Genomic DNA, 14,963 nt, shown 5'->3' with positions numbered 1-14,963 from the left:
GTGAAAACGAGCAAAAACTAAGATTATGTAGACTACATCGATAACACTTGTTTTATGGAGGTGTATTTTTAAAGGGGGATCTTTCACACGACTGCTCAGCCCAGTGAACATGTCTTGAGCCTGTGAAAAGAACTAGTATAAAGGAGTGATATAAATCTGCGGTCAGATGCATGTCTTGGTCTCTTTGATAGGGCACAGAGTGCTATTTTTATGGTGTTTAAATCATTGGTCCCAGGCCTTACGGAGCATGTACAGTCTGTACCGCTACATATTGGCAACAATACAGGAAGTCTTCCTGTCTTTATGACTTCCTCCACGGCGCAGACCACAGGAAACCCACTGGATAGGACACGGAAATAGCTTTTGCTCCCATAGCAGATGTGGGAATGTTAATTTAGGCACTATTCCATGCTCCTTAATTACTTCCTTCCCATCATTCACACTTTTTCAAGTATATAGCAGAGGTTGGGCGTGAGTTAGGATACAGAAAGTGTATCTACAGTGATTGAGATATGTCGAAGGGCCAGGACTCCCCCCCCACCACCACCATTTTCCTCTTCAAGTTGCCAAAATAAACAACATAAGTAATACTACAGGTATTTTAGCTTAGGTAAACCTACTGTATGTTGACTGAGCCAATAAAGCCCTGGATTATAGTCAGTACACTGCAAACTGCCTCTGCTAATCCTCCCAATTTACTGCCTCTGCTAATCCCCCCCCCCCATAGTCCTTACATATAGATTTCAGTGCAATGTTAATCACTGACTCAATAAAGTTAGTTTACACACACAGTCATGGTCAACAGTCATGGTCAAACCAAGTGATGGTTGGGTCCATCCACTGCATGGCATGTGAGGTAATCTAAACCACAAATACCACAGCCGATGCAACCATTTTCTAATGTATTTCCAGCTCTCTTTTCCTCACCGCCCCCTCTTTCACATAGTGTATTTAGCCAAACAAAAAGCCTTTCTCTGTCTTTCCCTCCCTCCCCCTTCTTTCTCCCCACCATCTCTCTCTCTCTCTCTCTCTCTCTCTCTCTCTCTCTCTCTCTCTCTCTCTCTCTCTCTCTCTCTCTCTCACAGAATGTTTGCCTGGTTATGAATCTGTCTCTATTGCAGGCTGCATGTGAAATTAGCAGTCAGTCTGTAGCTGCTGGCTGGTCTGAGAAAGAGGGAGGTTTAAACTGTATAAAAGTGCCACATGGAGTGAGTGAGGAAAACTAGAAAGGGAGGACGGAGGAGAAGGAGGTGGTAGTGGTGGTGGTGGTGGGGGCGACTGTGAGGCCTCTGTGCATTTTTTTTCCTTGAAAGCTCCCTGAAAACCGCAGACACATGGTACAGAATTCCCCTCACAGTAGGGGGGGGGGGGGGGGGGGGGGGGGCTTTGCAAGAGAACACCACACTGTCTGTGATAAACACACACACACACGCACACACAGGGAATATTATAGGCGAGCCCACACACTTGGAAAGGAAGGGAGTGTGTGAACCAGACGCACAAACACTCCGATACACAAAAGGCAACACAGAAACAGAGAGGAACTTTGAAGAAGCCGGCAGGCCAACGCCTTGACATGCTAGCATGCGGAAACCTCAAAACATTAATACCTCTCACCTCTATGGGAAAGTGGATGGTCCCACTTTCCACGGGTATTGGTATGGTGGTGGTGGTAGGAGGGGGGCGTTAATCCAACGTACAATGTGTTTAACTTTGACTGACAGATCCCTCAAACCCTCCCACCCTCTCTTCTTTTTGGGGCCCCTTTGAGTTTGTAGATTGAGGACAAATGTAGAACTGGTATTTAGTTGGTGTTGGCTGACTGGGAAAAGGGGTCAGAGGGTGTGAACGGACCTGTTAGGAGCTGTGATGTGGGTTAAGTATGGACCCAATGCCCTTAAAATTGAACGCTTGGTTGGCTGATTGATAAGGGTGGAAGCAAAAACATCAATTTTACTCTTAATTGTAAGCTTTTTCAAGCTTAGGAAGCCCAAAATCCATGACAATAATCCTGCAATTTATCTAATCCTCTTTAAACTCCTTATGATTCAAAGTTATGTAGCCCAAAAGGACCCCAAAGCATGAGAACAACATTCAATAGTTGAGGTCGCACTTGGGATAATATTAAGGATGGGTACCGCCATCTGGTGGAACATCTGCCATCTGCTCTTACTGTGAATGCAGACAACTATAATCCATAGCCAATTCAGTTGCCAATACAAATTTAGATAAGAGATTGAAACTAACAAATAAATTCAATTACAGCATTTCCTTTATGGCTCAAATCAATACAAACAGACCACACAATTACTTGTTTTCTTCAATTACTCTTGGTATACTTATTACTGGTTTGGCAGAGTCACGGGAAGACCTTCTAACAAAGGGGAAGATCAGGTTTTTCCATCTCATAGCGTGTAAACCAAGAGACCAGCATGCTGAAACCCTCCTTGTAAGCTCGAAACAGGAGGTGGAAAATCTGTGTCAGCACACTGAATAGCCGCTGCCTGCCTGGGAATGAGGACACAAGGAATGGGAATACAATTATTTTATAAAAAAGCCTCAAGTATGACATCTCCTTTCCTTCTACATACTTGACATTACATTATGCAAATAATTTGCCAAATGAGACAAAAGTTATCCTCAGAAGTCCATGTTTGATGAGTATCGATTTTTCCACTCATAAGGTTTCTCCCAGGAGACAGGAGGTTGTTATTGTAATGGTCATGATTTAAGGTATTTTTTTAATAATTCCCAGCATTTCTTGTAAGCATGTGCTTGTCTTGCCAGATGAGTGGCTTTTACCACGATGAATTTGGGAATGGGAAAACCAATCTCTGAAAAGAATTTGAAAAGCCAATGTCTTTAGATGTCTTGTGTTGTCCAACAAACAGCCCAAAACTGTTACTGTTATATGGGATTGATAACTAAAAGCAGAACGTTTTCACATTCAAGAAGTAGGCGGCACCAGTTGCCATAGTTGCCATTTAATTGTCTCTTCATTGAATAATCAACTAATAATGTCATTATTTGGGCTCTAATAAATTCTGGACAACATTTTACTGTTTTTGGCCTGGACCTGTTGCCAGGCAACCAGTACAGACTCCAGGAAGTTAGCGGTTGCAAACTATTAACTGTTAACTATTCCTGTAAACAAATTACACCCAAGACTAAATATTATTTATTAACATAATGATTTTGGGACACATTTGGATAATTATCAAATGTGTTACCAAACACTAAGATTTTCTTACATACAGTAGAAATGGGTGAAATTTATTTATATATATATATATATATATATATATATATATATATATATATATAAATTGCTAAAGAATTCCTAACAGCCATTGTTTGCACAAGAACAAAATCACAAGTAGGCCTACTTTTCCAACTTTTATTGGGATTTTTCCAACCACATGACAATTCAACAAGTTCCTCTCATTTCTCAGTATGGGACAAATTCATTGACTTGAAGGAGATATTACACGTTGATATTCGTAGATAATCTAGTTCTAGTGAATCCACACTATGCCCCTGACTGGTATCAGTTGACAAAACATTAGACGTGTCAAAAGCCCCGGATGTTTTCATGCCATTGTCAACTTCTTCACTTCTAACACCCAACTTGTTTTCCTCAACACTACTGAAATCTACCTCATCTTTAGCATGTGCTGCAGGATTTCTGCTCGTGTTGCCGCTACTAAGCACAGCATCCTCAGTCCAATGACCCGCCCCCTCTTTTTGCATGGCTGTAGCTGTCAAATAGTCCTTATCAGCTGGTGTGATTGGTGTCTGGGTTGTAGCTGTGACACCGCTGAACGAGGCACTGCCAAGAATATCAGCGTACGTGATAGCTATGACCCTGGCAGGCCTCTTAAGCAGCCTGACTATGGCTGCATTTCCAGTGTCTTTGGTGAGGGTATATTCATTGAGCTTTTTGCCATTTCCTTTCACACGTTTGCCTCTCACAATGTGGCTGGTGGAACTGTTGAGCATGCTCGCCTCCGTTGCGACAGATTTGGTTTTGTTGGGTGTTCTTGGCTCAGATTTTGGGCTGGATTCAATTGTGGGTTTCCCTGCTGGTCTGAGAATAGCTGAGGAAATTCTGGGACTTGGTGATGCTGGATGCTGTTCGTGTGCATTGTTTCTAGCAATGCTGTTTTGAACAGGGCCAAAGCCTAAGAATGTATAGATTTTGTGTCTATTTTTGTATTTGTCAGGTGTAAATCTGGTGACCGATTCAGTGCTTCCTGCTGTCGTTAAAAGTGTTTTAAGGTCTTCACTTCTTAGCTCATTTCGGCTCATTGTGGAATGGCTGCTTTTCGGTTGCCAGATCTGTGAGCCTCTATGTTTAAAACCTTCAAAACCCTGCTGGACTCTGGCAGACATGTCTGGCTCACTAACTAAAGTTTTGGCTCCCTCAAGTGGTCGATCCTTTGAGACCATATATTCTTTTGTGGATTCTAAACTGTCTGCGATCTGGGTTGCTGTCCATACCGGCATCACTTTCAGGTAGCAGAGGGTGGGCTTCCTCGAATCCTGATGTCAATGGCCTTGGAGAAGGCCAAGTTTTTTTTGTAATAATATCTGAGGAATTATCCATGTGTGTCCTCTCAGTTTCTGCTGGTGTAGTAGATGCTTCTCTCTGGCCAAAGTTAAACTTTGGTGATAAAGAGGGGTATATAAGCCTATTTGCGATTTTATAGTCCTTTCCTTTGTCAAAGCTGTATTGTTGAGATTTGGTCAGGGGATTGGAATTCTCAGAGAGATGCTGTACTTTCTTTATTGGGCCTTTTCTTTCCAATTGTTGTAATTGTGTAATATTTGAAGAAACCCTGCTGTAAACTTGTGCATCAGAGGCCCTTTGCTTATGTGGTGTTGTGGGAAAAGCACTGGATCCATCACCAGTGACTGTATGCCTCACCAAAAGAGGTCTGGGAGCCCTTTAGCAGATATGACTTGACCTTTTTGTGTCTTGGTGTCTCAGTGCTGCTCACAGAGTGAAACCCCTGGGAAAAATCTGTGATGGATGATGTCAGTTTTTCTGGCCTGGGGATGCTTTTAATAGCAGAGGTGTCTAAGCTGTTGCTGATTGATGATGCACGAGGAGCAGTTTGGCTTAGGGAGCCAAGAAATTTGCTTGATTGAATCCCAGTAGATGCACTGTGCGCCCCAGCCGCAGCGAGCTCATTTGTCACTGTAAAGCCGCTGTAATGCCCTATTGAAGTTGGCAGTGAAGTACTCCAATATCTACCAGTCTGGGATGAAAAAAAGGGAAGGAGAGTCATTTCTGGGAACCTTTTCTTTGATGTAGGATTTCTGAGCATTTTTGGGGTCCCAAACCTGTGGAGGACTGGAACTCTGTTTAAAGAGACTGGCAACTTCTTTGTGAGATGCTTTCCTAATGATCACTGGGTATGAATTATAAGAATTTCCAGAGAGAGGTTGGGAGCTGCGTGCTGGCCTTACTCCACTGTGCACTAAAGTTCTAGTTGTTTCTGCTCTGGAGTGTCTGTTATTTGGGCTGTACTGATGTTTGTTTGATGGTCAATGATTGACAAGGCTACTCTATCATTCCCTCTGGTATCAGTTTCAACATAAGTTCCAGTTTGGAGTCCAGTTTTGGTTAATGGCAGACTAGTAAAGAAGGGATGTTGACTGTATGGCGTATACAGTCGTCTCAGGACAATGTGCTTCACTCCATTGTCTACTTGGGTTGTTATGGGACTGGCTGAAGGTGGAAAAGAATCGGGACATAAGAAAAAATGTATTCTTTCTAATGCTGTTATCCAGGCACATACTGTATGTGTGACATTTTAATATTGTATGGTCATTGTATACCCTCAGTTAGTTAAATTAATAAATAACCTGAAATTACTATGTCTAAAGATCAATTACCTTTTCTAAATTCATTTACACAAGCTGCTATAAATCTCTCTATAAAAATAAAATCCTTATCTCTCTACATTTTTGTCAAATTGCCAAGAGAAAGCTTACCACCTCCCAATCAGCCAACACATGCCTCATAAAAGTTTTTTCAGAGAGCCATCAAGGTGAGCATTATTAGCTCACGGAAAAATGCAGACACTACAACATTGGCCTGGCAGATAGTGGCCCGTTTGTGCTCACCTCTTGCAGCAGCATCTGAACACATGATAAACGACATGACAGCTGCATAGACCAGCGCAAAGACAAACAAGGGTCTGCAGAAGAAAAGAAAAAAACTCTTACTCAGGAGTATTTTTTTTGTTATTTATGGGAATCGTAAAGCTGTCAATCAAAACTAATCCCCTACTCTTTTCAAATGTTATGATTACACGTGCGAAAAGCCCATCTCTTTCCCTCAGTTTACAGTAATCATCTTTCTCTACCACTTTTGCCTCCTCCTTGATTTTCTTTAAAAGTCTTCTTTTACTTTGTCAAGTCTGCTTAGGCCTAGAGACTTCACTGTATTTTTGCACAAACACAGGCCAAAGCTGTAGGCCATTGTTTAGATTTTGTTTAAAATGCACACACTGAATCACCCAAACTCCCATAAAAAAAAACTTCAAAGTAAGTTGAAACCAGAAATCATTTATTTGTCCTTAAATATGTAACAATATTTAAAAAATAAAATACATTTATAAAAATATTAACTATCACATACATTAGTGCATAAATATATAGGCCTAAAAAGGGCCACTTTGGGAATTCACAATTTTACAGCTACATGGTAATCTTATAAACAAGCAATCTGACTGAAAAGATGGCTTAAATCATTGTTGGCTGTGTATATCTTGCCATCAAGGTTTCATCATCATCATCATTAGTCCATAGTTTCAAGGGAGAACCATTGAAAAATAAATATAGTCATCACATTATCCAAGGTATCTGAAGTTGTGGACCCCTTAAAACATGTAGCAGGACATCATGGCGAGGTTCCTCATGTCATCATTGGTCATACTGCCTGGTAGAGGAAAACGGGAACAGGACACATTAGAACAATTAGGCTATGTATCCACTATTTTTAAAATAAAGCCTTAAGGATCATCTGATCTTTTTTTTTTTAAACACCAAACTCTATTTACTAGGGCTGCCACCTCTTAGTCGATTAGTCGACTAATCGGTCGTTTTGGTCTTAGTCGATTAAGATTTCTTTAGTCGATTAGTCATTTTTTATGCCTATTCATGCTTAATTATTTATTTCAGGAAACTTCTGAGCACATTTCTGGTAAACACAAGATTTAAAGTGGTTCTTTTGCAGGATTAATTGTGGAGAAACTCAGTTCTACAGATGGTTAATTAACTACATTTATATTGTGCTTTTCTAGTCTTAACCACCTCTCAAAGCACACAGCTCTGTCGATTAAATCAACTAATCGATTAGTCAACAAAATCCTATAAGTGTTAGTCAACTAAGAATTTCTTTAGTCGAGGACAGCCCTACTATTTGCAAACTGTTCATTTTAAGAACTTCTTAATGTTTTGTCCCTCTCACATGAGGCTGTTTACTTAGCCAACAACATTACAAATTGAAAAACTAAGTATGAGCCATGCACAATCCGCTGTTTACTTACATTCTCCGCGCCTCCGCTGTGAGCTCTTCCCGCTAATCAACCGCCAAACTTTCCTACAAGACCGCCGGAGCCTCCCACCTCTGGAGCCCGAGGAGAAGTCGTTATCTTCGGCTGGAGTTTCGGTAAGCGTCGGCTCCTCGGTGTCGTCACAACCGTCTTGAACGCGACTCTCCTCTTCCTCCGGGTCGTCCTCCTCTTCTTGGTAGAGGACTCCCGAAGCTAGCAACCGCTCCAGGACTAACTCATCCACCCTCAGCTCGGCTCTCATCGTCCCCTCTCCGGAGATGGATGTGGTGTGTCGGCACAGCGGGCAGACGATGAATCGGTCCGCTCCCAGACGTGCCTCATCGGGGGGGCCCAGGGGTCGTGAAAGGGCCAGCAGGCAGCTCTCACAGAAGCTGTGTTTGCAGTGGAGCTCCCGGGGACACCGCCGACCTGCGTTGTAGGTCCCGTAACAAATTCCGCACTCATGCTCTGTGTACATCCTGCTTTCTGATCCTGGCTTGGTTTGAATGACGTCTTGGTGAGATGTTCATACTTATAACAGGGTGTGGGACGTGTGTGGGAGGAAGAGGAGGGCAGACAGTGTAGTGGATTTGATCCAAATAAACATAGGCCATGAGTCATCAAGCTCCAAATAGACATGATGCAATGAAACCTAAAACCTCACGTATATAGGCCTATTTTGTGTATGACGTAAGGGACAAAAAGCTGTGTTTTCCCAGTCACACAATGAGTAGGCCTACTGCATATGTCCTACAGGAAAAAATCTCACAGACCAGGTGCAAGCTGATGCAAGACATTACAATAATTCTATTGATTATTAGGCCTATTAAATGGGATTGAGTTTTTGCTTTTAGATTCCTTATTTAGGCCCCAAATCTTAAAATTTAAAGTGAAAAATGTGAAGGCTGTCCAGGATTCCTCGTACCTAATCTAACTTGAACTTGTTTCAGATTACCCTTCCTCATTCTCACGCTCCAGGGTGTGTTTGTGTGTGTGACGTCAGCGACTCTCCTCTCCATGGTAATCCCCAAACAACACTCATCTTATCTGTTGTTCCAGCATGACCTCCTTTCATGGTGATTTCCGCTAAAATCTTGGCCAACAATCGTGTGTGTGTGTGTGTGTGTGTGTGTGTGTGTGTGTGTGTGTGTGTGTGTTACAGTTGTCTCATTGTTAATTACTTTAGGCTTTCCCGGTTTTTGCCTTCAGCATTGACCTTACTGTAAATGTGCTTTTCTTTTTTGTTTAACCTGAAGGCAGTAAAAGAAAACATTTCCCCAAAACTTATATTAATATTCAAAGGGAAATGTCTCCAGTTCCAGAAGAGGAGTGTTTCATAGTCACATAGCCATTAGTGGGGAGGGGTGGGTGGGGGGGGAGCAGGGAGTGCTTCAGTCTGTACAGGCTGATAGACTCCATTTGGTTGAGTTATTTTGACTGGGAATGTAAAGCTTGTTTATCTGAACTCACTGAATGCACCAAACGTCCAAAAGCTATGGACAGAACAGTGTGTGTGCAGGCATTTCCGAATGCTCCGGTGTTAAGATGCATGGATTGTGAATATTCCCACTGTTAATAAGACTATTTTCTTTTACATATTTTAGCCCAATTCTGTTGGTCAACTGGGCTTAACTACATCTTATTTTTCTTCCTGTGTATGTTTTTTTGGTTCAGGTAATTGGATGCTGGTGTGTGTGTGTGTGTGTGTGTGTGTGTGTGTGTTTTAATTTTTTTAAGTCTTCCTGGTTGTTGCCTTCAGCATTGAACTTACTGTAAATGTTTTTTTTTTTTTTTTTTTTTAACCTGAAGTTAGTAAAGGAAACCATTTCCCCAAAACTTAGAATATTCAAAGGGAAATGTCTCCAGTTCCAAAGAAATGATTTACTTGACTCTTAGCAAGATTATTTATGTGTTTTTAAAAATAAATGTAATGTAGTATTCTTTCTATAGTTAGGCTATAGCAAGATATTTTTTTTCCTTATTCTCGAAATATGAGTTCAGTCAGTTCTAAGTGAAAGGTTGTTTTGGCTGGATTTATACTTTGATTAAATGCAGTGCAATGAGTGATATAGGCCTACTGTTAGCAAACACTAACAAGCTAAGCATCTTTTATGCTATAGATTTGTGAATTTATTGTGTGTGTGTCCTGTGGGGTGAGACACCCCTGAACAATAAGCACAACATGTCACTTTCAGTTTGAACATTAGAGTACAAATCTAGAATTTGATAGGGATCATCAACTTTAAAGGCTTTAATGACCTTAATGGTAATTGCTATAATTGTTCCTACTGTCTATACTGGCTGCAACAAAAGTGTTGATGGGGGACAATATCCAGTCACTGCTCAATTTATTCTGAAAACTGCCAAATGTTAGCTTTTCAGGGACATTTGACAAAGATTAAAATATGTTGTTAAGTCTGGTGGTTGTAAAACTTTCTCAACCCACATAGGAACATTCAATTATCATTATGCCCTGTATCTGGTCTATTCTTTTTTTAGTAAGTTCTTGCTAAAGACTTAAAGATCTGTCACAAAGTTTTCACAGCATCAGGCTTTGGAGTAAAGTGCCCACAGAGGAACTCAAACTAAGCATATTCCTTTTACCAAGTATCCCATTAATTCTAAATCTCTTAGTAAAAGTCAACTTGATAACTATGTTTTGATCACAAACTGAAAATAGCAGAATAGGCGCCAAGCCTGTCTGTACAGGACAAGCTGGTTACAAGGAAATCTGTTAAATATGTTTGGTGTAACAGATATTACAGGTTATGAGTCATGTTATGTAATTAATCATAATTTCTCATTTTCACTGTCAATAATTCACCTGTTTACACCATGCTCTGAACAAACATTACTTTTACTTTTTGTTTCTAATTGACATCCACTAGAATGTGAGACGATTTTCAACTATGTTTAATAGTATCAACTTAAACAACTGACTTTCAATGTAGAAAAATGGAAGATTGTTACAGCCTAATCCACACACTGCTATTTTAAAACTCCGACATGCTGACTGTGTTGAAGCATAATAACATACCGGTAATATGCGAGTAGGGTAGGTAGACTACGAATCTGTCATTTTCTGTCTCGTGTGTCCTGGTTACCTTCACATCACCAAGGGTTTAATTACTGCTGAGCAAACCATAGAGATGCCTCAAGGGGGGACTAGATAGAGATGAGATGAGACGAGACGAGTAAAATCAGGTGAGATGGAGCGAAAACAGGAGGTTGCCAGTAAGCCGAGCTTCAGCCAAGTAGATACAGGATATTAAGATAGAAAGTTGAATGTGCACGCATAAGAGGGAGGAAGACACTCTGCCAGAAGAGACCTGTACCAACATGAGAAGAAGTATGAATTGTGAGAGGGGAAGTACCGGGGTCAGAGGCAGTGTGCTCTGATCAAAAGAGGGTGTGGTGGGTAAGTGGCTCTCTTATCTGCTTCTTAGGTGTAAAGATGGATCACTGCCAGTTTCTCTCAATATAATCTCACTGAACCTGGTGGGCTACATTGATACAAGAGGGCTCATTATCCAGTGCTGGCTTCAACATTTCCCTTTCACAACTTGTTTGTCATTGTTGTGATTTTGGAGAAAAGCAAAATGTTTATTGTTGGTGTAAATTATATTTGAACCCCTATTTTTGCTCGGATTTTATGAATGTGTAGTAGTCTTATGGAAGAAAAGGTTTCAGGGTATGTGTTACCATGGACCAATTCAAAGGAGACCCCATCTGCTAAGCAACAATCCCCCCATGAACGTGGGTTGCCTTGTAGTTGTCCCATATGAGCAAAAAAAAGTGTCTGTAAAGCAAAGCAAATCAAATGCTTTGTTTTATAAAAAGCCAGCAGGAAGTTAGCTTAGTGTAAAGACTGGAAATCTAGGGAAACCGAGCCTAATATGTACAAAAACTGAAGTATAAAAACAAGTTGTGAGCTTTAGACATGGTGGTAGGTGGATTTGGTTACCAGATAGAGCCAGGATAGCTTTCCCCCTTGTTTCCAGTCATTATGCTAAACTAAGCTAAGCTAACCAGCTGCTGGCTGTAGCCTTATGATGTTTTCCATTACATGGTACCAGCTGTCGCTAGCAATGCAGTGATCAGTGACGATTCTTTCCGACCAATCTGTAGCCTGCAGGGTTTCACGTCACCTTCTCGGCTCACCTCAGCTCATTTGGAACCTCGACTGAGGAGGTACTAAAAAAAGTACATGTTAGCAGGTACCAGGGACTTTTTTTCGTAATGGAAAACCAAAAAAGGCGAGGCGAGACGAGGCGAGTAGGTACCATGTAATGGAAAAGAGCCATTAGATCCTTTCATCTAAAGGCTCTGACACACCAAGCCGATAATCAGCCATTGGACAGTCTGGCGTGGTCAGTGACTCAAGTCTGTTCGGTGTGTTCCGTGCCGTCGTCCGTCCGAGGGGCCGTTGGCCTTCATTTTGGCCAATTTGACATGTATAATCGGCAGGGCAGGCTCTGCCGACAGTCAGACTCAAATGACCCATCTGATTGGTAGAGTGCTAAGCCGGAAACGGGGAGCAGAAGGAGCGTGACTAGAGTCTCTCAAAATCTGACGAAAATCTTTTAAACTGACCTTTGACGATCTGAAATGAAGACAGATTCAGCAACTGCATGGCCTATTTCTCACTTAAAATGTTTTCAGAAACACTATTTTAGTACAATATGAGATCGTATTCTGAACAAGCCGCCGCTGTGTCTATATATATATATATATATATATACAGTATATGTGTATGTGTATATATATATATATATATATATATATATATATATATATATATATAATGAAGTTGGCACACTTACAAGAAACAAATTTAAAATTGAATGGTGAAAATCGAAACAGTAGAAAATGAGATATACTTTTTGTCTCAGGAATAGGTCAAGCTACCAAAGCATTGGATTCTCAGTACATTTAAAACATTTAATATTAATGACAATGACCTCAGCGACCCGGGTTTGAATTCATCACTGGGCCCTTCGCTGCAGGTCTCTCCCTTTTCCTCTCACCATCTAAATAAAACATATAATATATTACAAAAATAAACAGCTGCTTACTAATACAAGTCCAGTCGACTAAGGTATTTCAACAGGTCTCCTGTGGTTGTGCAGCTCAGCCCATGGCTGTGAGTACAGCGAGCATCAACATAATTGTAATTTCCCATGATGCAACTCAATAGTGTGTTTTGTCAGACCAAATGCTCAATGCAAATGCTCACATTTGTCAAACTCCATGCTGTCAGATTGTAACACAAACTTACTTCTTAAAATTCTTGAAAGTCTAAAGCTAAGATAACCCTGATTACATCATCATCAGGGTTATTTTCTCATACATTAGAAAGAGCCACTGAAGATACAACTGTTTTCACAGACCAAATGTTCCTCGGTAAAATCAGTGGAGTGGCTCTTTAAGTGACTCAACTAAAACACATCTGAGTGCAGAAGTGGACGTGCACACAAACATGCAGAAAGTATTATTACTGTGACTTATAACTGTCCACAACTGTTGCTTTGCTTGTTTTGTTTTTTTTACTCCGTAGCTTCCTGGAAATGCTCTGAGAGCGCAGGCCAGCACATACTATGGACTCGGGGTGATTGTGAGTAGGTGGGAGGGGGGAATTGTTAGACGGTGGAAAGATGAGTGGTTAAATGGATGAATGCTATGACTTATGGGCTGTGGAATCTGATCATAAAACTTAGAAGAAACAAAGCTGCATCCCAGGGAGAGCAGATCCTGGCATTTAAAAGCCACATAATCCTCTGGGGTTCTCTTAATCTTAGTTGAAGTTGAAAGTTTTTTCTTTACAGATTTTACCATCTTCTGATTCATCTACAAGTTGCAGCTTGCCATCACTGAGCACCCAAGCCAACTCCATCCACTCACCCTCCCTCCCACCATGGATGTTGTCCCAGCTACCCAGCAGGAGGACCCAGGTGCTGCAGCACCCTGCCTCAACACCACCCCTGGGGAGCCCATGGATGTGGAGTGTCCCATCTGCTACCAGGAGTACAACCAGTACAACAAACGCCCACGGATGCTGCAGTGTCTCCATGTTTTTTGCACCGAGTGCCTCCAGAGGATCCAGCTCTGCCCCTGCGAGCCCCCCAACCTCCGCAGCCCACCAGCTATCCCCTGCCCCCTGTGCCGCCACCTTACCCCCCTGGAGACTGGGGATGCCCTCTCCTTACCCTGCAACTCCCGCATCCTGGCCAGGCTACCCCATGTGGCCTTCCGCCTGCCTGTGACCAAGGCAACACGCCTAGCTACTGTCAACCGGAGAGTGGTGCTCTCTGTGGAGGGCGACAGCAGAGACACCCGCTTCATCATCCTGCCCACCGTCAGCCTGCGAGTGCAGCAGATGCACCCGGGCAGGCCGTATGGCACGGCGCCAGGCCTGGTGGGTGAAGAGGAAGTCATAGAGCAGAGCAAGAAGACCCTGTTCTGTGTGCAGCTGCTGGCTGTCACCTTCTGGGTGCTGTTTGTGATCACCTGCGTGATCGGGGTGGTGTTTGGGCCACGTTTCTTTAACAAGAAACTTTAATAGGAAAAAAATAGTTCTCCTTTATATAGCAGATATTGATATAGAGATTTTTTTTTTTTATCTATATTTTAATGAAGATATTTTTTTGACCACTGTGTTTGCTGTTTACCCTGTAGTTATGGGACCAACAAAAATTTGATTGTTATTTATAGAATACCACCACTTACACCAATCCTTACTCACCGTACTGCATATGTGTTGCTCTTTCATTGATATACTGATGAAGAGTTCCCTCTAGTGGTTTATTTGGAAATGTAGAACTGAGATCACTGTGAATGAAAAAGTGATTAAAAACTAAATGTGCTGTCTTCTCTAAGGTTTTATAAAGTTTTCCATCTGCCTGTTGAATAATGTTATTAGCTGATCACCAAAAATTGTCATGGGTTAATAAAAATGTGCACAGTTGTGGATTCACTACATTCGTTTGCCCCTTTTTGGTGCATAGCAAACACCAACGTTTCAAACGTATGTGATACAGAAAATCTGCTTTGGGGCTGTAGGGGCCCCTTGGCAAAGAATTTTTGGGTCACAATTTGACAGAAAAATATAGTACTTTATTTTACTTCTAATAAATACATTTTGAAAAGCAAGGCAATAAGTATTTTTATCATTAGTATTTTTCTCACAATTATTACATTTTTCCACCTCAGTATTATATCTGGCTCAAGCTCAATGTATTAATCTAGAATCATGAGAAGAAGAAAAAAACATTGAATAAAACAATAGATACCACATATTTTTCTCAATACAACAATAACAAAAGGGGGGTAACAGAGGCATTAAACCTACAGTATGAAAATTAGGTGGTCTATGAATGTGTTCAATGGCCTGCTCATTTA

At 41.4% G+C, this 14,963-nt stretch overlaps 2 protein-coding genes across 2 annotated transcripts; one reads left to right on the top strand and one right to left on the bottom strand.

The window, feature by feature from the left end:
• Positions 1–6,556: 6,556 nt before the first annotated feature.
• Positions 6,557–8,163, bottom strand: si:ch73-335l21.4 (RING finger protein 223). The gene is made up of 2 exons (XM_028606154.1): positions 7,560–8,163; positions 6,557–6,949 (listed from the first exon to the last, which is right to left on the bottom strand). The coding sequence occupies exons 1-2, from the start codon at positions 8,041–8,043 to the stop codon at positions 6,891–6,893; spliced, it is 543 nt and encodes a 180-aa protein (XP_028461955.1). The 5' UTR covers positions 8,044–8,163; the 3' UTR covers positions 6,557–6,890.
• On the top strand, positions 7,430–14,539 carry LOC114545690 (RING finger protein 223). Its single transcript, XM_028564135.1, has 2 exons — positions 7,430–8,082; positions 13,391–14,539. The coding sequence occupies exon 2, from the start codon at positions 13,480–13,482 to the stop codon at positions 14,122–14,124; it is 645 nt and encodes a 214-aa protein (XP_028419936.1). The 5' UTR covers positions 7,430–8,082; positions 13,391–13,479; the 3' UTR covers positions 14,125–14,539.
• The last annotated feature ends 424 nt before the right edge of the window (positions 14,540–14,963 follow it).

This window comes from Perca flavescens, chromosome 19 (genome assembly GCF_004354835.1).
Source record: "Perca flavescens isolate YP-PL-M2 chromosome 19, PFLA_1.0, whole genome shotgun sequence".
Taxonomy (NCBI): domain Eukaryota; kingdom Metazoa; phylum Chordata; class Actinopteri; order Perciformes; family Percidae; genus Perca; species Perca flavescens.
Note: the sequence above shows the minus strand (reverse complement) of the source record. Positions and strands in the feature narration are given on the sequence as shown.

Coding starts and splice junctions, on each gene's coding strand:
- si:ch73-335l21.4 (XM_028606154.1), bottom strand. CDS start 8,043: ATGTACACAGAGCATGAGTGCGGAATTTGTTACGGGACCTACAACGCA. Junction 6,950..7,559: donor ACAGCGGAGGCGCGGAGAAT/GTAAGTAAACAG, acceptor TTCCTCTACCAG/GCAGTATGACCAATGATGAC.
- LOC114545690 (XM_028564135.1), top strand. CDS start 13,480: ATGGATGTTGTCCCAGCTACCCAGCAGGAGGACCCAGGTGCTGCAGCA.